The sequence below is a fragment of the Pleurodeles waltl genome, chromosome 3_1 (genome assembly GCF_031143425.1).
Source record: "Pleurodeles waltl isolate 20211129_DDA chromosome 3_1, aPleWal1.hap1.20221129, whole genome shotgun sequence".
In the NCBI taxonomy this organism is placed as follows: Eukaryota; Metazoa; Chordata; class Amphibia; order Caudata; family Salamandridae; genus Pleurodeles; species Pleurodeles waltl.
The window spans coordinates 915,604,806-915,630,380 of record NC_090440.1 but is presented as its reverse complement, the minus strand read 5'-3'; the positions used below and the strand labels follow the sequence as shown (position 1 = coordinate 915,630,380).

The window sequence follows — 25,575 nt, the reverse complement described above, 5'->3', positions numbered from 1 at the left end:
TTGTGGCAGCACGTCTGAGGGGTAGATGGATGTTGTGTTGTAGCCCACTTGGTTGCTGGTCACATCACAGCTGGAGCAGCAGTCTCCGAAAAGTAGAAGGTGGTAATACCGACTGAAGCTTTAGCGTTGCTCTATAGTTTTGAAAGAGCAGATTTGTTAAGCTTCTCTCGAAGACCTGCTGGTAACTTCTTCATGGAGAACCCTAGGTCATCTATGCTAAACATAAGTATTGTTTAATCATTGGTCTATAAAATATTAGGAAAACTGTTTAAAATGTTATAAAACTCTCTCAATCCACACATTTGAAAACTCAAAAGTAGTTGCATAGGTGATTAAACTTCTTTATTTCTAGAAAGTTGATTATTAACATCCTTACATTTCTTAAAGAAAACAAAACCTTATGGAGTCATAAATGTGGAACACTCCTAGAAAATAAGACTAAGCAGATAAGAGTCCAAACGTTCTGCTACGCATATAGGGAAGTGGCGAAGCCCACTCGGTTATTGGTGACATCATAGATGGAGTAGTACTGCCGCAGGAAGACATCACCCAGGATCCAGAGGGGCTGCCCGTCCTGTGAGGGAAGGTAGGTGGCCATGATGCCAACTGTGCAGGCCGCGCTGCCCTGTTAAAATACAAAAAGAAGCCAGCGCTCCCATTACCTGTTTTGCAAATAGTTTCCTTACCAGAAAGTTGATGACCACTCTGACAGAATCGACACTTGATCGGTGCCACATGGTTACTGCCAGCTCCAGTTATAACTTGTAACTGGAATCAACTGGAAATTTCTCCGTAGCACTTCACAGATGCCCGCATTCACTGCACCTACACGACTACCTTGTATACTAGCATCCACAGACCGTAGAGCAATGGGACTTCATAGAGAGTTGCTGCAAAGTGGAATCCACCATTGTTCAGAAAAGAAACTGATGCAGCGTAATCCTTATATCATTGCTGGTGTGTACCATTCATGACATATTGCACGTATGACTCATGCAACATAGGGGCATATTTAAACTCCGTTTGCGCTGAATTTGCGTCGTTTTTTTCGACGCAAATTCGGCGCAAAACTAACGCCATATTTATACTTTGGCGTTAGGCGCGTCTAGCGCCAAAGTATGAGGAAAGAGCGTCATTTTTTTGCGTGAACGCCTTCCTTGCGTTAATGAGATGCAAGGTAGGCGTTCCCGTCTAAAAAAATGACTGCGACGCAAATGCGTTAGCGCAGTTTAGCGTCAAAAAGTATAAATACGGGCCATAGTACTCTCCAAAATGACGCAACAATTTGATAAATGCACACTCATAATAATGATTTGGGTGGCTAAGGTATTGCTGGGGTGGTGGTGGGCTTCTAGCTCTAGGATTTGCAAACCAAATAAAAAAATGTCTGGTAGGAGAGTTCAGGTCAGAGAATGAGGGTACACCACTATTCACAAGAGGAGGGCATGACGTTAAGACTATGGATGGAAGAGTGCTGCGGGTGTGCTAGATTATGACAGTAGTGGAAAGCTGTACTGCTTCAGAGATTGTGAGGTGTGCTGTGGTGTTAAAGACCTGAATGGTATCCGACGTGATAGAATCACTTGGTTTGGCATTTTTTACCTGAGTGCGGCAGAGTGCCCCAATGGTGGCAGGTTGTCTGATATACAGAGAAATGTACTAAGTGCTGTAGGGTAACCTTGATTACCTGAGTGTATCCTTTATAAAAGTATGAACTTGTACAACAGAGTGGATCAAGTATTAAAGGGTGATGCAGATGTGGCAGTGTCTTATGATTTACGAGCTAGGTGTAGGATATAGGGCAGAGCGCACATAGCGTCATGGATATGTAGGTTTACCTGAAGCAAGGCACAGTGTAGCAGATGTGTTTGTATATAGAAGGTGTGTTAGAGTGTGGGGTGTATGGTGGATGCATAATGTGATGTTGGACCTGATTTGCCAGAGTGTATACATGGTACTAGAGTACACTAAATATGTCAGGTTATACAGTGAGTGTTTGTGTGTATAATAAGACTGGACCTCATGTTACAATGAATAAAAGGATGGCAAGGTATGCACAGTGTGGTAGGGAACAGCAAGTGATACAGAGTCTACAGTGTTTGGCTCAGTGGTATGGGTGGAGCTGGGGTAACTGTTGTGGCTAGGAGTGCAGTGAATTTAGGATGTACACTGCTTGACACAGAATAGTGGGTGTGACTGGTTGCGCTAGAGGGGTTACAATGAAATTGTACATTTTCATACCTGAACGATGTATGCAGAGGGCGGTAGTGGTAAGGAAGTACCTCCGATGGTGAAGCTCAGGGTAGGCAGGTTTGTAACACTACTGCAGGCCACTATATACTGCAAATGAGAAGACAGTCACAAACCAATTACCTTCTTACATCCAGAAAAGTGACATAGTTCTGAGGAAGCCTGGTTGCAACAGCACGGGACGTTACACTACAGTAGGATCAAAGAGAATGAACAACCCAAGAAAGCCCTGCTCCTGTCATACAGGCTTCCATAACCCACCAGGGAGAAGCAAGATGTGGGAATGTCCAATAGGATTTGTTTGTGGTTGGTACCTGGCCACTGGAATCCAGAGTCGCTCCAATGTCCTGCATCAGTGCTGCCATGTACTGGCCGGGTGCAGTTAGGAGGGACGTGCCAGTGTCAACAATACCCTGGCACCCCTGGCTACACCAGCCAGTCTCCTGCCCATTGACGGCAAAACTGAGGAGAAATACGGAGAAACAAGAGTTGTTCTGAGGACAGGACATACTGATTACAACCTTCACAATACCAGAATAAACTTCACCACCACATCAGCAAATGATTCTAGTGCACGATAATCCATAGGATCACTCACATGACCTGTCAAAGATCACTCGCAAGAACTCATGAAATGTCAGTGAATGACACACAGCCGGATCTAAGACGACCCCCATTACCATCTGGCTCTATTGTGTCCCATATACCTGCACATTAACTTAAAGCTCGCAACAGGATCATGCATTGCCTGTATAAGCTCACTCAAAACGATCATATGCAAGTCACCTATGACTGCACACACTAGAATCTCATATGGTGAATGTTTAACATCGTTCACCAGAACCCATACAATGGGTCTATGAGCTCACTTCCAGGATCCTATAGATGCCACCCACTCACACCCAACTCACTCAGATTCCCAGCAGAGCTAGAGTGAGGTCTCTCGCCAAGTAAATGCATGTGTAAGGGGCAGGGGTCAGAAAGTGCTTGGAGATAGGGCATTAGCATTAGCAGGAACACTACAGATAAAACACTGAGGCACTCATTCTAATCGGACCAATAATCTTGCCTCAGGCCAAATGGTATGCATTCACCTCGAATCAGGATTGCAATTTTGTGGCACGTTTCACACTGAATGTATGGTTTACTTCCCGAGTTTCACCAGCTAAAGCCTTGAAAACACGTACCGCAAAAGAAACTAAACATCCTGAGTTTTGCAGTCTGGAGTGGGGAAACATATGCACGACTATTGCATTATCCAACATTCTGTCCTACAGAATTCGGAATAGGGAGGTTATGCCTCACTGGGGAGAAATCGAAGTCTGTTGTATCAGTATTTTGTAGATGGCATTATCACATGACACTTCCTCTGGAACACAATGAGAGGAAACCACTGGGACAAATAACGGAGGGGAACAGGGGACATAATGATAAATAGCAAAGCAGTGTCTGCAAATTGCAGACAGAGAGCACGACTGCAAAGGGCTGAAAACCAAGAGAAGCTGGGCTAGAAGAGGATAGATATATGCCAGTTACTAGGAAACGAGGAGCAAGGGGTTACCGGGGCCACAGTTCTAACAGCACCAAGCTTAGGAACAAAGAGCAGCCATTAACATGTAGTCAGGGCCATCAATGTATGAGTACCCTGATACACACCCTCAAGTTTGTTGCAGGAGTGGAAAACCCTCAACATGCAACAATCAGTCGAAACTCCAAAGCACAACAATCAGTGCCATAGGTCACTTACATGGACAGCGATTCAAGAAAAGGTGAGTGGTAGACAAAGTGGCAGCGTGCACCCCAGGAACCATCATGGACATCATAGGGTTTATGCACGTACTGAAAAAGCATATATTTTGCTAGGGGGTGTGTGTGCTAGTTGTAGCACACAGGTGAAAACTACTCAAAGTAAACAGGGTAAACCCTTCTTTACTTTCTCTTTCTGTTGCTGCTTTAATGATCAGAGACGAGGTGAAGCAATGGCAGTGCCATGGGCACCGGGGGAAAGCTGTTGTAAGATTCTGCAGCATCTGGCTACCAGTGGGTAAAGCTCATGCTGATGTGGGTTTAGTGGACTGCTACAGGACCTACCGCCCTTGAGGGACAAGACATGACACAGTTGATACTCTTAGTGGTAACGCTTGAAAGTCCCCCTACAGAGCACCACTGTAGGGAAATCCATCATCACACTAGGAACTTCTCCAAAACGTAATGGGTCTTGTAAGGTTAATTACACATCCCTGCCGTGTTCCCCAAAATCACACTTCTGCTACTTCATCCCTTCACTGGATAAAATTACAATCACAGACACCAATCTGCTGAAAACGTCAAGCATAAAAAGTCAAAAAGAAAAGGTGAACAGTGTGCTGTAGAAAATGTAACATAAGGTCACAGACCATATTTATGTAACTTAGCATAAAAGGACCAGGGTCAATTACATTGCCAATCTAAGCTTTCTCACAAGATCACCTACAATCCCAGTATATGATTCTTCACTGAGAGTCCATATAATGCCAGGACAATCTTTTGAAAAGCTAGTGTAAATTCACTTGCCATCCTCACATGCAAAACGAGTTTAATCTCACTCTACAAGATCCAGTAGAAATCAACTGTAAACTCACTTACCTGGATCTCGCACAACATCAGTGTGAGTTATTTAACCTACATCACTTACAATGCCACTGTGAGTTCACTCATCAGGATCTGATACAAAGTCAGTATAAGCCTACTCACCAGTTTCACACACAATAGCAGTGTGAGCACACTTTTCAGGGCCCGTGCACTGGCAGTGTAATGTGAATCACCTGTATAACTTACAAAGCCTGTGCAAGCTCATTCACCTGAAGTAACTACAGCACCAATGTGAGCTCACACATTAGGATCACATATAAATCAGGTGCGGGCTCACTCACCAGTTTTACATTCAACGCAGGGTAAACTCACTCACTAGGACTGCATGTAATTCTACTCACGTACATCGCATTTAACCCCGGGAAAGATGACTGCAAATGAAGCCTCACTTTTCTCCTAACATAGGGACACTGCCACTTCTTTTCAAAACCAGGCAAAACTGGCTCATTACACTGTGAGTACTCATGGTTTCCTATCCAAGAGCGATCATACGTTTGGGGCCAAGCACTTTATTGATGGAAGCCTAAAAGTCCCCTTAACTCTAAGGGCATGCTTTCAAAAGATATGCAGCCACATTAATAAAAGAAAAAAAAGCTACTATGATGATAAATAACGCTATTCAAATGAGAAACCAGGTATTCGTAGTAATAGAGTCTTCGTGTGTCCTGTGTTCTAGGTGACATGCCCAACGGCCCACAATGCACTTGGTAATTCCGGAAGAATGTGAAAGCAAAAGCTACATCTACTCTCAGGTTTGTAAAATTACACAGTACTATAATATATCCATGGAAGGACTAACTCGTGGAATGACACTTTCTCTTTCGACAGGGGGTCTCCCATTTCTTGGCTGTGGTTAACTCTGCAGGAGTTCACCCATGTTTTCCTTTTAGCTTCAAGTGATCATGAAAGTGGTGTCGCTAGAGCTCTCACCCATAATTCAGAGGTTAATTTCGGCAACGTGGCATGCTCAGCCAGGTTCTTACACCATGGAGAGAGGGCTTCCAGACCATAGCCAGGCCTTTTAAGCATTCTCCAGCCCCAAACACATTATCAATGATCTCTCTGAATCAAGGGTTTATCCCCCAGCTCTGGGGCCTGATGTTATGAAATCTGTCTTTTTAATGCACTGAAACGGTTATCTAATCACGTGCCATAGTCCTTAAAAAGGTGCACATGCCATTTCCACTCATGCTTTTATTGCAGCCTGTTAAAAACTGCAAACCTTGTTCTTTCAGCTGAAGGTCACCGGTATCATCAATCGAGAAAACGCGAACATCTAGTCAACTCAGGGGGCTCAAATTCAGTTTTTGTACGTTATTCTCCATTCTGAACCTATGTATAAATATTGTGCTATGGCCAGAAAACGCGTTACTTCTAGCTTCTGTTACTTCTAGTTTTTTTTTCCCCCGAATGGTCTATTGCAACTTAACACCAACATGTCACCACTGGCCAGCTTACCCCTGAATGCCGATCTGCCAGTACATCTGCTGCGTGACTGGTGTCCATGTGATCTCACCAGTGTAGTAGTTGGAATCCACGCCACCAAAGATGAGCTCTCCTCCGGGCTGACTACCCTCCTCACTGGTGAGAAATAGCGCACAAAAGAGACATGGTTCAGATTCGATTATTTTCGAGAATAGCCTGATCAGCACCGAACTCATGAGAAAGAAAATGCACCTCGAACAGAAGTAAGGACCTGGCTATAGTGTTTTTTTGCCGGCAGGGCAGTGTGATGCTCACAATATTGCGAATATTGCAAACAGTCTGTTTACGGTTGACTCTTCCTGCAATTTCAAGACTGAAAAGGAGAATTTCCCTGGAAAAAAATATTTTTACTTAAAGCATTTTTCCACCAAAAAGTGTTTTGGGGGGAATTTTGTGCCAGAAAATAAACTTTTTGCTGGATTTTTAACATGCTATGTTTTATTTAAAAAGGCTTTGCACACGTCCGAAAGTTGACAACGTTTTTAAAAAGACTTTCGTCATAGTTGTAAGCCAGTTTGCTATACCGCTCAAACAGCTACTGAGAAGTTGCTGACATACGACACTATCACTGAAAGATTTACCATTTTCCACGCACTGAGATGGGCCTGTCAGTATATGACCATGGGAATAACTTTTTCGACGACCAGAGCCCTAGCCATTGCAGAGTCTAACTTGACACTGGAAGTACCTGGCGCTCACCTCAGGTAGAAGCCGAAGATGTTTTGGGAAAGCAGCCCTTGGTTCATCATGCCTTCCATGACGGTGGTAGCCCCGTCCGCTGCGATGGATGGGTAGGCCAAACCCAAGATGCCGTCAAACTGGGCATAGACAAAGTTGGAGCCAGGTTCGTTAATACTCAGGGCGAATTCTTGCTGTGTGATCGAGATGCCCTGGATCTAAGGAAAGGTTTCAGAAAAAAATAATCACAAAACAGTTTTTTTAATACCTGACATAAAGAAGAATAATGCATGGCACCTTACCAAAATCCACACTGTCCATTAGAAGAAAACCTTTCTGTGCCTCTCAAAATTCCATTTGAGCATTATAATGAGTGCAGTGTTTCACATGGTACTCACCGACACAGTGTCGTATCCCAGGATGCCAGTGAGACTGCCAGTCCCGTACTGGATGGAGAACTGTTGGTTTTTGGTGGTGTAGGTGGACGATTGTTTGGGGTTGAAAAGTGGATGGTTGGCTGCATCACAACAAAAGAACAGGGTTTATTTTTCACCATGAGCGGCCTCTAACCTTGTAAAACTACTTCTGTCATTGTAGAGGAGAACACAAAGGGCCTGATTTAGGAGGACCTAGGGCCACCTTAGTGCCACCATACATCATTTCTTTGACGCTAAGGCAGCGCTAAAGAGGCTTTTTACACGCACTATTTTTACAAAGTGGCACAATGCATGCACTGTGCCACTTTGCAAACCCTTGCGCCACCCTATGCCCGCGCCATGCATAATGTAAGCAAGGGGGGCGTTCCCAGTTAGTGGGGCCGAAACAATGGAGCTAGGAAATCTAAGACATTTCCTTTCATCATATTTTTCGTCACTTTTAAAGCCTGCTCAGAGCAGGCATTAAAAGGGGCATGCCATTGAATATACTGGGCCCCTATAGACTCTGAAGGAGTAGCACCAAAAATTTGGCTCTACTCCTGCAGAGCACATCAGTAGCGTCAGGAATTCTGATACTATTGCCCCCTACTTCGCACCATGGTGTGTAAATCAGCCCCAAAGAGAGGTAGAAACATATCCTTGTGCCTCTAAAATCTCAGCAGAGGAAGTGAGTATATTGAAAATCACATACACAGCATGCTATAAATATTTCAAGGACCTGGGCTTGTCAGAAGACTCTTTTGTCACATGGGGCTCGATTCACAAAGGTAAACTTAGACGTTCGCACTGAGTGCAGATGTAAAAATACTACTCGTAAATGCCCTTTGTGAATTCCCAAAGTCGTAAACTTAGACGTTTGGTCTAAGTTTAGACTAAACGTTCAAATTTACCTTTGTGATCGGGCCCACCATCTTTAATTGACTTTGCAAATATATATACTTTTGAATTGTATGTAGACATCCTATCAGGACCATTTTGGGGAACTAAAAGCAGCCCTGGCAAAGATGCTTAACCCAGCTCCACTCCCTTCACACGTGATACCTCTCTCTTTCCATCCTCACCTTGTCTCTCTCTCCTTCTGTTCTCTCTCTCTTCTCCATCTATGATTGCTTTCTCTCTACTTTCTTCCTCCCTATCTCTCTATCTTGAAGCTTTCCCATGTCTCTAGCAATTAACCTCGGGAGCTGGGGAAAGTGAGAGAGGCAGTGCCATTCGACTTTACCTTTTATAACTGGTCTCCAAGGGCTATAGCCCCTCGGGGAAAGTCCCAGTGGAATAACAAGCCTATTTGTCCGTGTGTTCTACTTGCAACACCATAACCAATGTAAAGGTATGTGGACAGTGGACAGGCTGTGTCAGACAGGTATTAAGTCTCTGGTGTTTGTGTTTCTAATGTATCATTCACAGTGGCAAAATATTGGCTACTTACTGCAGGCGGAGCTCGAGCAGTAGGTGGAGGCCACCCAGAGGTTGGAGGAGCCGGTGTCAAAGAGGACCAGGAAGGTCTGCGGTGGTGTGCCAATGCTGATCTCCCCATAGTACGACATCTATGGAGGAGAGGAGAGATCATGCACACCGCCTTCCAACACAACTGAAGAACAGATTTACCAGTGTGACAATGAGAGCATCAAGCATTAGTAAATGCAATAGGTTTCGCCTATAGGATTAATGATGTTTTTTTGTTGTTGTACGTTTTAGCTTGGTGAGCAGCTGACATGTCATAGAACTTTTTAAGCCATTTTGCACAGCATCCGGCTGCAGTGCAATATGTAAAAAAATGCATCTAGGGGAGCAATATCAGGGAGGCGCAGGGGAGGAGGGCGGGAGTAGCAACAATGGGAGAAGGGAAAAGCAACACAAAGGAGGTGCAGGTTGGGGGGAGGCAGCACCAGAATGGGGCAGCAACACGGAGAAGGGAGGGTAAATAAAAATAGTATCCCAATTACAGTGCAAACAATGTATGGACACTAATTAAAATAATTCCATCTATGCTTTGTATATCCTTCACAGAAATTAATGCAAGTGCTGTTTGGCCTGTGCTGGCCAAATAGGAAGCAGCAAAGACTAGTGACACTAAAGCCAGTGAGTGGTAAGCAGTGGGTGAACTCCAAGCCCTTTGTTGTAAACAATGATACGTCTCACAAGTGTGCTTGCATGCAGCTCATGCGCTGTAGCAGGATTGACCTAAAGATGCAGGTGGGAAGAGGAGAATGCAGAAAATGGAGAGCAGAGGACTGCAAAAGAGTGCAAAGTGGACAAGATTAAAGAGCGCGAGAGGGCATTAGAGTAGAGTCCAGGAGAGAGATGCAGGGGAAGGAAAAGGAAGGAGAGACCCAAAAAGAGGGAAGGGTGAGGATAAAGAGAGACGAACATTCAGGAAAGAGTAAAATGAAATTAAGGAGAGAGGGAAAATAGGGCATGAGAAGGAGAACAGAGTAACAGAGACGTAGAGTGAGGTACAGAAAGAGGAGTGTAAGAAATGGAGACAGTAGAGATGATATGGGAGATGGGTGAACAGGAGAAAAAAGTAAAGACATGAGATGGGGCGAGGGAGTGCGGCGTCAAAAAGATGATGAGCGAGTAGATTGAGGAGAGAGATGGTCGAAGAAGGTGATGTGGGAATGCAGGATTAGGAGGGTATACATATTGTATAAAAACATTGTGAAGGGCCCTGACGATTAAATAGTGCTGATGACTGCATGTTTAAGTTTTGAACCTAGGCTACTTGTCCCCCGTACATGAATGAACTTGGGGTCAGAGGTCACATCCTGCTGTGTTTGCTCAGAGCAAGACATTGGTTTGGTGGGAGGGCTTAGATATAAGTGGTAGTAAATTAAGGCCAGCCGAAGCCTGTTTGAATTGTGTGTAACTATATAAATAACAATTATTTTTAATCACATTTTTATTTTTTTTATTTTATTGTGAATTGTGGCATTTTTAATGCCTGCACAGAGCAGGAGTTAAAAGGAAGCACACCATTATTTATAATGGACTTCAATGTGTTTTGCAGGATTAGTGTAAACATTTTTTACGCTAATCCTGCAAAGTGCCAAACTAGCGTCAAAAATGTTGATGTTAGTTCCCTAACTACAGCCATTGTGTGCCATACATTAAATACGGTGCACACATGGTGGTGTTAAGGGGACACTAAGGGGCACAAGAAAAGTGGCACTGAAGTGAATGCCCCACAACCTTTCTTAAATCAGGCCCTAAGTATTGTAGTTAAATAACTGCATTCACTTTAGATTCCTCTCTGAATGGTAATGGCTTCCTGACCAAAATTAAACATACAGAAGTAATCAAAATGGCAAACAATACAACCCAAATGTTCTGATGCTCTAGAACATGCACCTAATGAGTACTATGAGCACTTTCCTTACCAAGAACGGATACTACTTTGTATATCTGTCTGACTTTACCGAAGGCTCAAAGGGGACAGCCACACTGTTGAAGCAAATGGAAAAAAATATATGCACATGCAGTGTCAGAGAAAGGGAGTCAGCTGTGGAGCAGCCATAAGTGCACAAGTATCACTGAACCTCTCAGCTTTCAAGTGAACATTCATGTGTTTGACATGCCCTGTTGCGTTAAAGTGAATACAGCGCACACACCATGCATTCCCGTCTACATACTTGTATCAAAATGAACACAGACATGCCAAAGTGCAGAGTAGACGTGAGTCTGAGTGATTTCAAAGTGACTCTATGTGTGTTCTAAAATCAAAACCTTTCAGGATCAAAAGTCTAACTGGTGCAATATTCCTAATAAATAACTCATCATGTGTACAATTCCAGGAGCATTATCGAACCTTCTATGTCCAGCGCCTAAGTCGGCCGCTAAGTTGGAAATGTTAAATACGTGTGTTGGTGTCATTACCATGCATGATAATGTAGATGCCGTAGACATGAGAAAAAGGTCTAAAATCATATATCTTAACGTTAAGCGCCATTGAAGAAAGGTGACAGCTGAATGTACACGTATACAAAAATGACCAATATGAGACATCTTGAGTGGCCAGGGTATAACAATATATCTGCGTTGTTCGGCAACGTGATTCATCCCTCTTTTAAGCATGTTTCTTGTATCGATGATATGTACATTTAATAAGAATGTGTGAAACACAAAATTTTATGCTAAATAAGTGCGTTGGTGTCATGAGTATGTATGTTAATGCAGGTGCTGTAAACATGAGATAAAACTAGGGGCCATATGTACAAACACATTTTCCCATAGACACAGAATGGGAAAAACTGCTTGCTACATCTGGCCCTAGGTGCCTGGGATTGCGCTACACAAATGACATTACATGTGCGGAGAGAATAAATATTTGTGGGAGGAGTGACTCGGGTGGTTCCAGGCTGCTGTGCCTGGGAAAGAACTGTGCAGGCAAAACATCCAAAATGTTTCGCTTTAAAAGTTAATGAAAACAGTACTTGGGCCTCAGTACAATGATAAGAGCAGACAGAATAGCGACAGGAATAGCGACCTACAGCCAATAGAAACAGGGAAGAAGCACTGGGGTCGGGATTTAAGCCATTTTAAGTTATATATTAGCAATAGATTTCACAAGTACAGCACAAGCGCTGTGCAGGCGAAGCCTAAAATGACCACATCGATCAGTGTTTGACTACAAAAGATGTTTTGCATAGAAAAATTCCATGAGGGCAGTGTTAAATGATTAAATGGGTTTGCAAAATGCAAACCAATACTACATAAAAAGTGAATGGGAACAGGCCAGGAGCCATGCAAAAACCGACAGGACTCCACATCACTCCTTACTGAAGTCAAGAAAACTTGCACCATTTACCGTTGCATGGAATACAAGTGTCAAAACATAGGTGGAAAGAATGAGTGAAAGTGTAGTGAGTGACTTCGTATGGTGCTCAGGAGGAAGCACAGAATTCTCCGATCTGACACAGGAAGAGTAGAACTAATTATTTGCCACATATGTCACAGATGAGGATCACAATAGTTTAAGGGCAACAAAAATACTGAGGAAACTTAATTTCCAGCTGGGGACATGCTGCACGACAACACTGCAATGCACCAGGACCACTCCAACAATGGTGTTTTTTCCCCTTTGCTGATGACCAATCAATCAAAGGTCGAGGCCCTAGTTTATCACTCTTTTAAAATGGATGTCCAAATTAAGGCCACGTGGCTGAATCAATGATAAAATCACAGAGCTGAACAGTCTGATTAAAAGAGCTCAAGAAGATACTGCAGATCTGACCCCCAAAAGTACATGCCCCCCAGTATTGGTGAAGTTAAGTACTGTACCTGAGTTTTTAGGGGAGGTAATGGAGGGTCTTAAGGCAGCAAATAAGCAAGAAACAAAGGCGAACCCATCCTTGCGGGTGGGGCGGGAGGCCTTTAGCAGTTTCACTATGGTACTGGAGCAAAGAACACTGCCAGCAGTTGGGGTGGACCAGCCTTCACTAGATCAGCAGGCCAGCTCACTTAAAGCCCCAGTCAAAATGGTAGGTACCACATCAAGTAGAGGAAACCCCTCACAAGAGCAAACTACCCCGTCAGTGGACAGACCTGAACAATATTAGCAATCTCTCCGCGTCAGCTCGACCACGATGCCCAGCATGACCGACCAAACGGTGACAGATGATGTGGCCATGGGGGCAAGGGCTGAGTCTAGGAATGGAAATGTCACGACTTCTACGCCAACGGGCAGTATGTCGATAGCAAGCAAGGCCCCGAAGACAAGGGCCAAGTCAATGAACGGAAATAGCACTGAGATGCTTAGTAAAAGGGATGACTCCACACAACCTCAAACTTTGATTCAAAAAGATAGTCAATACCCATCAGGGGTACGTAGTGAAATGGATAATGAAATGTAAACGCCTTAATTTCATAAAAAGGGAAACCCCCTTTCACTATCTGCAGGAATCACCACAAAAACAAAGGCCAAAAGAACTCAAAAAAGGAAATCTAGAAATACAAAATTTCCTTAAACAACCTAGCTTCGAAATTCTGCAATTTTTCAAATGTCTGGCCATAAATCGGAAGGACACAACTGCGCTCCTTCGTCACCAACTAAATCGCTTCAGAAAAGCAAACCTAAAGTGAACCAGCAGCTCATGCGCTCCAAAGCATGACCCTAGAATAATAGGGCCCAGGCCCGGGGCCCTTCACTGCCTCTGAACTACGCTTCTGGGACACACACACAAGACCACTGTGCAGCCAGTCTCACAGAAGTACTTAACCAAAATAAAATCCATGTCAGCACAATGACAGCAGTCTGCAGTCAAGACATGGGCGCCCCAGCCAAGGCGATTAGGGAAAAAGGGAATCATGGCAGAGCCTACTCCCTGCTGACAATCCGGGATTAAATTTTGATCGTACAGTCTCCAATCACGATATTGGGAGAATGACACAAGATCAGTCTGCAGCTAGCCCCTCAGAAATCATTCGGCCAAATGACACACAGGTCAGGTCAACAACAGCAGCTGTCATCAATCGCAAAGGATCTCAGTCCGAAGCACCTATAGTTAATGGATAATCTGACACAATGTCTTTCCAGTCTGGAAATATCTAATCAAGATAGTATAACCATATTAAAAAAGGACATCACTAAACACCAAAACTGGGGAGGTTTTATCTCACACATCCTATATCCTACGGGTCCCACTGTCTACTTTTAATTGGATAAGAAGTGACACTTCTCCTCCTGTCACATGAAGCAACTCTGAAGTTCAGAAGTTCACAGCCATTGAAATCACATATAGGCAATTATCCTCAAGCAGGCCCCGAATAAATTTGCAAGGCTCCTGTGACCCAAACAGTGCCCAGTCTTATGGAATTATAACACACCCCACACACGCATAGAGAGGTGTTTCGAGGAAACCATGGGGATTACCTCCCAGCATAACTTGTTCCATCCTAAATACTGCTAAGTGGGAAATGAAGTCTCTTTAAATCGAGGAAACATACTTTGATTATTAACTCAGATCCCGACACTAGCCGGGCTTTCCTGCAATGAAATTTACTCACTCCAGTTCATTAGCTCAGCTTCAGGGCAATTCAGCCAAAGTTACCTAGAGATCATCCAATACCGCCCAGAGAGTTTTTAAACAAGGCGAAACAGTTCATGTACTGGGGAATTGTGGAGGAAACTTTCTCTGAACCGGATACCCTATCCTCTGAGGAGGCCTAAAGACCACAGCACAAGGACGCAAGAGTAACCCCTAAATCCTACTCGGTCTTCGGGAATGCCAAAGGGCCATACCCATCAAAAGGAAGTACAGTCAAAAGATCGGCCACAGATCTCCAAACAGCGTTCCAGCTCATAAAGAGTTGACTGGGTGTGGATCGCAAGCGCCATAAACCAGCAGACGCCCACAACGGCACATTCAAAGTGAGCTAATACTAACAAGGCTGCATTTGAACATAGGGAATGTAAATTAAGATTGAGGTCTTGGAATATTCATGGCTTGAGGGACAAGATAGATGACCCGGGTTTGCTCAGATACTTCCAAACCTTTGATATTGTAGCTCTGCAGGTCACCTGGGCGCTTGAGCTGGTCGCGATCCGGGGCTTTTCCCATAATCTCATAACAGCCACTAAGGATGCACATTTGGCCGCAGGAAAAGAGGCTTGGGAATGTACTTATCAATAGCTCTTAAGGCCAGGAGCAAAGTTCTAAAAACAGACTGGAACAGAGTACAAATGCTTCACATAACACTGCCTAAACACAGAACTACTATGGGAAATATATGTATATAATGTGAGAGAAAACGGGAGAGAGGGAGCAGCGGGAAGAGAAAAGGGATGCAGCATTGGAAACGGTGAGGGACAGCTTAATTGTGAGAGTAATGAGTAGTAATTGAGACAGTGTGAGACAGAGCAATAAATACAGAAGACGTAGATATAGAAACAATGAAAGATGGTTAAACTGAAAGTGACAAAAAGTGAGAGCGATCAGGTTCAACGCACAGGAGGTGAATATGTAAGATCGCGTAAATACGGATCCAAGTGCAAACAGGTATCATTACATGGTAAAGTCCCCACTGTTCGCTAGGTTTCACCAGGCCAAACCTGACAGAAACGAAGGAGTGAAAACAACCCTGAAAATTCCAGGAAATGCAAACTTTGGTGCGATATGCACCGAAACCTGCATTTTATGCCCCATTTTCAGGCCACTGATATAAACCTCGGTGTCAAATTTTATCAGATGCAATCATTTCCCATCCAACCCCGACGACCTCATAATAAGCCAAGAAAGACTCTGGTAAACAGTCAGATAGAGTGATAGAGACAGTGAAATTAAACTGCGTGTCATGGTATAAGACAGGATGAAGCAGAGCCATGGAAGCAAGAAGAAACAGCGTTACTATCATTCTATACAGTGGGATGTTTTCTATTAGTCAATGAAAGATGAACGTCTGAGTCGATCCTGTCAACGTTCAAAGATCAGACTGTCAGGTTATGTACAAAACTATTTAGCTGTTGCAAACTCTCTGAACAAATAAGCCTGGGAAATGGAAAGGTTAGCGAGAGAAGCTGTAAAGTATGTAAAGTGTAAAGAACTGCGGACACAGGCAGTGTTTAGTTTGGTCATATTAACTGAGAAAATGGAGAATGAGCAAGGGGGAGGAGATACATTTTCACTCACATCCATATAGTTAGAGAGGGGTTCTGAGGCCACTGCAAAGTTATTAAATCGGTATTTGGTTCCTGGATCCACCCAGGGAACTTTGAGTCCATGTTCAATCATCACTTGCCGCATGGACTTGAACTTATGAAGCGGGACCCTACATTGATCAAAAGAAAAGCACACGTTAAATAGCCAACTTGTGTCCTATCACTCGAAGCACAGAATTCAGCTCACAACATACCTCACCGCACCATCCATCGCTACTAAAAAACATCCCTCCCTTGTGCTCAACACCATCATTCCACCATTATCCACTATTAATTTCTTTGCCCATCAACCCTCTATCTCTGCCTTCCATTGCTACTTTTTCAGTGAGTATGTCACCCTGCAGGAATGTATCTGAACAAGAAGGATTCTCATAGGATATGACGCACATTGAAGGATCCCCAGGCACAGGGGCTATCTTCAGTTTAAAAAGATGGTAGCATCAAAGGCACTGGCTGGAAACAGCTGAGGAACCCCTGCAAACTTGGAGGGAGCATACACAGGAAATCTTCACTATCACCTTACATTCTTGAGATATGTTTGTACAGAGTCAAAAGTACTATGTGGTATTTGTATGGTACAAACCCAGGCAAAAGGGAGCAGAGTGCTGTCCAAGGTCAAACAAACATACAGTCATTAATTGATGGGTTCTGGGAGTGGAGGACTGCTACTTTACTGTGAGGTAACGTTCCTTAAAGAAGTGTGTCTTTAGCGCTTTTCTAAATTGAAACAGGGTTTGGGGGGTCCTGATGGGCAAAGACAGGTTTTCCTAGATAATATGTGCAGAAATGGAGGTTCGATGTTCCTTGTCCTGTTCTTTTTCACACTTTAGCTACTGCCTGATTGTGTCCTGGCTGCAGGTGTTAAGAGTCACCAGAGATGGTGAGCATGTCAGACAGATAGTTGTAGGTGTCGATCAAGATAACTTTGCAGCTGGCTCTGAAGATTGTGAAGTTTGGCAAGGGGAGCCAGTAAAGTTCCATCAGGGTGTGGGTGATATAATCTTTTTTCCAGCCGCTGATGAGGAATGGTGCTGTGTGTATGATACCCTTAAGGAAAGGTAATGCGGTGGAGGCTCTGGTGCAGGGTATCACTATCATCCAATGGCTTGAACAGTCCTTCTGTAATCACTTTCTGGGAGCAATGATACCACTTTTTTCAGCAAAGACAGCTTGTACCAGGCCATCTTTTTATCTTTGCGCTGTGTTCTTAGAAGGTGAGTTTGGAGTCCAGGGTAAACTGAATGATTTGCCATTAGGTGAAAGTTAGGGTTTAAGCTTGTTTATATTTAGCTCATTGAATAAGTTGAGGAATGGGTTTTGCTTGCTTTTCTTGGCAAATAGTAGAAATTATTTTTAATTAGGTATGTAAAAATGTTGCACAGTTTGCTTTTCATAACTATGCAAATTATAGGAAATTACATAAAATGACACGAAATGCAAATCTGTCACTTTGCAATATATTTTAGCGCAAAATGTGACTTTGCTTAAACTTTTGATGTGAGAAACCATTTTAAGCAAAAAAAAAACAGTGCAAACAAACAAAAGCATTGTGATCAACAGACGCTCACATTCTGTTGTTTCTGTGTGCTTCCAATACATTTTTACTGTTAATGGCACATAATTATGCAAAGTTGTACGATGACACAATTTCAGGACTTTCGCATAACAAGCGTAATGTGAAATTCCCAAAATTTTGCAAATTATGCTGGCATCATTTAAAGTAGGCCCTGACTTTGATAGGGTGGAACTTCAAGTAGGTGCTGGACATTCAGTTCTGGATGAGATGCAGCAGTGTTTGAGTCATTGAATGTAGGGGGTGGAGGAGACTTTCAGATGCTTTGTGACTATTGAAGTGCTTTAATGCTGGTAACGCTAAGTAGAGGCCCCAGGGGTAAATGGAGGTTGAAGATGAGACTATACAAGATGGAACCATGAAGGACTCTACAGGTGATAGAGATCCTCTTGAACTAGAAGGTGCTCTTGCTAATGATATGGTGTTGGTCGGATAGGCAGGAGAAGAACCATTTAAGGACGCTGCTAGTGAATCCCACCTGAGACTTAAATGTGTGTATTGTGGTGGGATAATCAATAATATTTAAGGTGAAGAAATAGCAACATGTAAAAAATAAATGTAAAATATAGAAGATTTGGATAGTCACTCAACAGAATGAAAGATTTTATTTATACAATAACCAGAGAACTACCATGATATCGTTTTATAGAAGATCAGGTTACATAGCCTTCAGTGGCAGTAATAACTGGACACTTTAGTGAAACACCATCTAACCAGGAGACAACAGAGCAATTAGGTGTTAAAAATAAACATTAAAAAAAATTAAAACATCAAAGAAGGATAGGTCTTTAAAAGTGGTCCTAAAATCTATGAGTTAATATTTTATTTCTTTGCTATATTGTTGTCGTGCCACAATATTGAAGTTTTACTATCATCCTGGACTTAGAAGAGCTCCACAATATTGACCACCATTATTTCAATGAGGTAGGTAGATGTAGTGTTAAATAGTATGCAATCTATTCACAAACAACATTTTGTAGTACCTTGAGTAGTACTACAATACTACTATTAAAATACTACAAAATGCTATGCACAGAACTACAAGTGTAGCACTCCGTCTCCACCTCTCCTATCTTTTCTATTGGGAGATCCTCACATGTGTGATTATTATTTAATACTAAAGGTGGGAAAGACTAGGGGAGTAGTTGAAAAAAGGAAAACACTTACTGCAAAATAGATGGGGCTTAAGGAGGAGTAAGGAGTGGTTAAGGGACAGCTAATGAGAAGTTTAGAGAGGGGCAGATACCCACCCACAAAACAGTAAGGCCACCAGTATTCAAAACTGCACTTCTAAAGTTACTGCAGCTACAAAGGTCCCAAAAAGAAGTAACTGTGCTCCAACTCAGAGCCAGAGGAAGCCTAGCACCACACATGGTCAGCCAATGGTACTGCAACACTCTCCTATAGAAAGTAATGGAGGTAGGGATAATATTTAACTAATTTAAATAATGTAAACTTTTTAAAGCAATAAATATATTTAATTTAATGTTAAAACATCTACTAATAAAACATATTTATCAACCCATTTTAACAAATTTTAACTACCTATTTGAACTTACAAATTAAAGAAACATGAATTGTTATTTAAATATTATTACATTACTTTTAATTAATTCTAACGAACAAAGTTTATAATTTGTGATACATAACAGTATTTCATTTTTAATTTAGGTGGAATTTGTTTAATTTAAACATCAGACAATAATTTAAAGTTGAATTTAATATATTCAAAATTATTCAATTTTAAATTAAACTAACATCAATAGTGCTGTAACATTTTTTATTTTGTCCTACATCTAAAACAAATATAAATAATTAATTTACATTGATATTTAACAAAACTATATTTAATAATTCTTGTCAGGTTTAATAAACTTTTTTACTTTTCTGTATACTTCTAACATTTGAGATATCATCAGAGAAGTAATCAATAATGTTATTGAACATGTAATGAGTGATGTAATATGTACAGTCATGTTCAGAGCATGGCAGGGGTGCAAGTTATTGGCATCTCAAGATACTATAAATAGTGAATTTCAGTGGTTTTGTTTTTTAAACATTAGTTTTCATGTTATTTCTTACACCTAACTATGCATGTCTGCGGGCAGGGAAAGAGATGCAAATTCTGCTTCCAGCAAGCAGAAGCGTTTTGACAGCTCCCATCAAGCAAAAGCAAACACCCATCTCCCTAGGGTGAGCATCTCAGGAGATAGTAGGAGCCATCCCTGAGAGGTGGCAGTCCCCTGGGCCATTAATGGCTCTGGGAAGGGGGCTGCCTGCCCCCCTTCTCTCTTTTGCACGGGCCAGCCCCAGAAAGGTGGTGGTCCCCAGGGCCATATATTGAACTAGATGGGGAGGGGGTGCAGCCCTCCTCCCTTTTCTAAAAATTAAATGGCCCTGGGGAGGTTGTGGTGAATGGGGCGTAGGGGGTCCATATGGCTCCCCACACTTATTTTGCTTTTTGCCCCGGGGAGGTGGTGGTCACCAAGGCTTCATACAGTCCTAGGAGAGGCCTCCATGAGGCCCCTCCAAGCCCCGGGGAGGTGATGGTCCCAAGAGCCTGGGGTGTCTGCGATGCCTTTCTCTGTATTTAATTTGTATGTAGCCCAGGTGAAGTGGTGGTAGCCGGGACGAAGAAGAGTTCTTGGAGGGGGGTCCAGTGTGCCACCCTCTATTTTTTTTAATAAACTGTGCTGGGAGTTCCATTAAAACAAGCATGGGAGACCCTGTTTTTTTTTTTTTATTCATGGGAAAATTTGTGAAATGCCTTTTGGCCCAGACAGGGTTCCAGGGAGACCCCAGGACCAAGGTTGGTTGGGGTTAAGGTATTCGTACACTGTCCCCTTTTCTTTTTTTTGCGTTTTTTTGTTTAGGTCTTGGCTGAAGTCGATTCCCAAAAGTGCTGCCAACAATTCCTGGTTGAAGTGTTGGCAGCCAATCAAATCCCTGCATGAGATCAGGAGTATTTGCAAAGTCGTTGCAACCCCAGAAATACAAATTTGAATTTCCTTTAATTTCTCGAAAACTACAGAACAGATTTACACTAAATAACAAAAAGGTCACTTTCTGGGCCAAGAGCTACCTTTCTGCCAGATTTGGTGTAATTCTGCCTAACCGTTTGAGCTGTAGTTGTGTCTAAAATCTCTATTGTCAAATCACCCGAAACTTTCCATGTACAACAAAAGCCTAGAGGACATTTTTTTGGGAAAATTTCACAAAGATTTGTCAACTGACACCAAAGATTTAGCTATGTCAAAAAACACTTTTTCTATGGAAACTAGGGGCCTCTTCATGAGTATGGCGGTCCAAGGACTGCCACACTTGTGTTAAAGTTGGACCGTGCGGTCTGACTGCTCAATTATGGCTTAGGAATCACAGATCCCAATGGGGTGACGGCAGTCAGGCTTGTAACCAGCCATGGAGGTGCTTAACTCAGTGCACTAGGCTGATTATAACCCCACTTTCTGCCAGCCTTTTCATGGCAGAACACCGCCATGAAAAGGTTGGTGGAAAGCCAGTGCTGGGGCCCTACAGTGCAGCGCCATCGGAACGCACTGTCTGCTTTGCAATCAGTATGCATTCTGATGGTGCTGAAGTGCTAGGATATTGGCCTCGGCTGCCTTAAAGGAGCCAAGGTCAATATCCTGGCACTGTTCCCGACAGTCAACATGGTGGGAACATGTATTGCATTGTTCCCACAGGTCAGCCAGAAAGGAGCATTGTAATACAGAAGAGGGGGCACCACCGCCATGGCAGTGGTGTCCTCCCCACAGCTTTGGTGGTCCCATGGTCGGACCGCCAAAGTCATAATCAGGCACTAAGGGCCATATGTACTAACACATTTTCCCATTGACACAGAATGGGAAAAAGCCTTTGCTACATCTGGCCCTAAGTCCTAAATATAACTACCTACTGGTGATCGCCAGAAGGTAGTTATAGTGAGGACATACTTTCCATAGAAGAAGAGTTTTTTGACTAGCTTATATCTTTGGCACTGCTTGACAAATATTCACATAGTTTTCCCAAAAGAGTGCCTTCCAGGGTCTTGTTGTGCATGGAACATTTTGGTGTGATCCATCAACGGGGGCCGAGAAAGAGGGGGGAGATAAAAAAAAGTGTGTTTCCCATAGACTCTTTAGACACACTTGCAGCCTGAACTACTGGACGGAATTCCACCAACTTTTGCAAAAAGTTAGCTCTTGGTACACAGTTGACACGTTTTTTTTAGTTTGGTGTCAATTTGTTCAGTGGTTAAAGCGAAATTAAAGGAAAACCAAATTTGTATGTAAGGGGCAGAGATCTAATAGGATGACAACATTTTAACCATGAATTGTTGGCAATCTTTTTGAGACTGGGCTTCTGCAGAGTCTCAAAACCAAATGAAAAGAAAAAGAAAAGGGGGCAGGGTACGTTAACCCTAACCCCTAGCCTCAGTGCAGGGATGTCTCTGGTACCCTCCCGCCAGGGCAAAAACGTATATTTTTTAAAATTCATGGCAAAATGTGCAAATATTCACTATTTTGACATGGATTTTTTTATAAAATAGTCTCATAAAAATGTTGTGGCCCATGTGTGGGCCAGGGGAATTAGTGGGGAAAAAAATTAAGGGGGAGCACGGATTTCTCCTCGTAGAGATTTTACAAACCTGGGTTCCACCATCTCCCCATGGCTATTCTGAATAAATATAGCTCATGCCCCGGGAACCACCACCTCCCTGAGGTTGATTAAATAATGATGTAATGGGGGGGTCCTGCGGATGCCCTTGAGCCCCGGGGACCGCCACCTCCCTGGGGTTACGGATGCAAAGTATGAATGGGGATGTGCAGCGCCCCCTTGCCCCAGGGACTACCACCTCCCCGGGGCTAATTTAATTAATTTTATCTGCAGCAAATACCTGTGTTTAAGATTCAACACCATCCCTCAACCCAACAGAGGGGCATATTTACAAGCCCTGTGCACTGCAGGAGTGTCACTTTTTTTGATGCTCCGGCGGTACAGACTGTAGACCCTTATCCAGGAGGCCAAGCAAAGCCACCTTGCATGGCTTTTCAAGGCCTCACAGATAAGGAGTAAGGCAAAGCAGCACAAGTCTCTGCGTTGCTTTACCCTCCATCAGGGGGGCATTCCATGGACATTACTGTGGGTTTTCCCATGCAACACCTATGTGGTTTGACCTTGTAAATCTGGGAATGTGTCAAAAATGCACACCTCCCACGGGACACGTAACAAGGAGCAACATCATTATTTCACCTCACTTTTTCCTCTTTCTATGTGTGCTGCATTTTGTAGGACACACATAGAAAGGTGAAGGAGCCTCCGAGGATTGCTTCTGTGCATGAATGTGCCCTTTCCTGCACAAAAAATATCCTGCATGTAACAGAGGCACCTTTGCACCATGGTGTAAGGGTGCCTGCATTGGCACTAGGCTGCCTAAACAGCACCAGTGCAGGAGGAAAGGACAGGAATGCACCGTATTTCATAAATACAATACATTCCTGCCCTTTCCCTGTGGAGAAGGACTGCATCGCAAGGCCACTATTTTAGTAAATTTGCCCCAGAATGAATTTGACTGTGCACCAAGAGAATGGATCAAACTCCCATGGGCTTATTCACAAACCCTGCGTGCCGCCCAAGTCGCTGCGTTGCCTTACACTGCATCAGGGAGGCGTTCCATGGGCATTGCAGTGGGTTTTCCCATGCAACACCCATGAGTTTTGATGCATTCCCAAATTTATAAGAGTCTGTAAACCTGGGAATGCGTCAAAATCTTACACCTCCCCAGGGGAGGCGCAACAAGGAGAAATATCTTTATTTCTCATTGTGTTGTCCTCTGCACACATAGTAAGAGGAAAAAGCCTGCATGGATTGTTTTTGTGCAGTAAGGTCTCCCTTCCTGCACAGATACAGGGCCTCATTTACAAGCCCTTTGTGCCACCTCTGCGTCATTTTTGTTTTGACGCAGCCATGGTGCCAGCAATGCACTACACTGCTCTATATTTACAAACTGGCACGTTGGGCCAAATGTGTCAGTTTGTAAAGCCCTGCTTCAAATTAAACTTGTGCTAAGTATAATGTATGCAGGGTAGGCATTCCCTTGGAAAAAGCCATGCAGAACTGGTGCGGTGAAATGTACAACTTTTCACTGAGTCATTCTAAGACTTCACTGAGCCAAAATTTGATTGCCTGCTCAGAGCAGGTGTAAAATTGATGCAGGGCTTTTTCCTATGGGACTCTCCTGGCATTTCTGGAGTTGCGTCAGCTTAACAACACAACTCCAGTAATGTGCCAGTTTGGAAGTTTGGATGCATCTGTGAAAACGTGCACGATGGAGCTCTGTATTATAAATAGAGAGCATCCATGGCGTTGTTAGGGAATGTGAGGCTGGTGCAAGAAATCTGACTCCTCTGACCATAGTGAAAGGGTGCCTGGACTAGTGCTAGGTAGTCCATGGTACACCTTTCCCTGTACTGAAGAGAAGCGCAGAAAGGTCACTTTCTGTGCTGCCTTGTGCCAGGGGACTTATCAAAAAGCCCCCCAGTCCACATCGGAAAAAATGATACTTCTCTTTTCAAAGCATCTCGCTACAGCTCAATATCATGACGTTCACTAGCCCTCTTTATTCCCAAACCATTAGAATTTCATCTCCCCATTATAGCATTTTTTTCTTACGGTGTTCTCTCTTTTAATGCCCCTTTTATAAAGCTCTTCATCGATCTATACTACATTTATACTGGATAAATTACACACTATCGTGCAGTGAATAATAAATTATAGGTGCATTTATATTCTGGCCTTTAAAGGATTATCTGTATGTACGCAAAAAGAAGAAAAAACAGTGATAACTCAAGGTTTAGCAGCACCCAAGAGCCGAAGGACATAAATCTGCACAGACGCTGGGCAGTTTTGTATGAACCTTTGTACTGACCGTCCAGTACCATCACCTCATTTGCACCACCTGTCTGTTGCTGCATGTGCAGTTTTACAGCAGTTGGTGTAATTGCCCTTTTTTTGTACTATTTATTTGGTGCAAATGTTTTTGCTCGGTCTATCTGTGTAAATAACGATGTAAGTGTGCGCTCCACTAGTACACATTTATGAAATCAGTCCTCAAGGCTGCATAATCGTTTGGAATAAAGGGCCAGATTTAAAAAAAGTGGAGCTACACCTAGTGCAGCGCCACTTTTCATGCGCCCCTTTTTGCCCTCCCTAGTGCCACCATGTGTACGGCGCACCATGACTATAGTTAGGGGAATTAGCGTCAAACTTTTTGACGCTAGTTCAGAGCTTTGCAGGATTAGCGTAAAAAATGTTGACACTAATCCTGCAAAGCCCAATGAGGCCCATTGTAAACAATGGTGTACCTCTTTTTAACACCTGCTCTGAACAGTTGTTAAAAGTGCCCCAAAAAATTACGCAAAGAAATCTCTTAGATTAATGGGGAACGCCCCCTTTGCATATATTATGCCTGGCGCAGGCATAATGTAGCGAAAAGGGTTACAAAGTCGTGCAATGCATGAAATGCGCCACTTTTTAAATTTGGCGCTGCGATTTTGGCCTCGTCGGCCCACATTTTGTAAAACAAAAATGACTGTAATGTAGCGAAAGGAGGTGCCAAGGGCACTCAAATCTGCCCGAAAGACTAGACATCAGACCTGTGAATTCAGAGAGATAAATTAACTTCAAAAGCAGAAATACATGCTTTTCCCCTATGACTCAAACTCCTGAGGAGCTGAACTCTTTGACAAGACACCGGTGGTGCAGCACGCAGCAACACTAAAACACAGTGCACACTGTCCAAAGGAAACTCACCTCACCAACCCCTCGCAGAGCTGAAGGAACAAGAGAGGAAGTAAGAGGAACTTCAT

General features: G+C 43.2%; 1 protein-coding gene across 2 annotated transcripts; it reads right to left on the bottom strand.

Annotated features, from left to right (window-relative positions):
* Positions 1-342: 342 nt before the first annotated feature.
* On the bottom strand, positions 343-25,575 carry LOC138283282 (gastricsin-like). 2 transcript variants are annotated; one of them, XM_069221303.1, is made up of 10 exons: positions 25,529-25,575; positions 19,586-19,597; positions 16,109-16,247; positions 8,911-9,028; positions 7,443-7,561; positions 7,066-7,262; positions 6,340-6,462; positions 2,565-2,712; positions 2,242-2,340; positions 343-625 (listed from the first exon to the last, which is right to left on the bottom strand). In XM_069221303.1, the coding sequence occupies exons 1-10, from the start codon at positions 25,573-25,575 to the stop codon at positions 467-469; spliced, it is 1,161 nt and encodes a 386-aa protein (XP_069077404.1). In that variant the 3' UTR covers positions 343-466. The 2 variants fall into 2 exon arrangements, with proteins under 2 accessions (XP_069077404.1, XP_069077402.1); XM_069221301.1 differs by lacking the exon at positions 19,586-19,597 and having other exon boundaries at positions 25,520-25,575.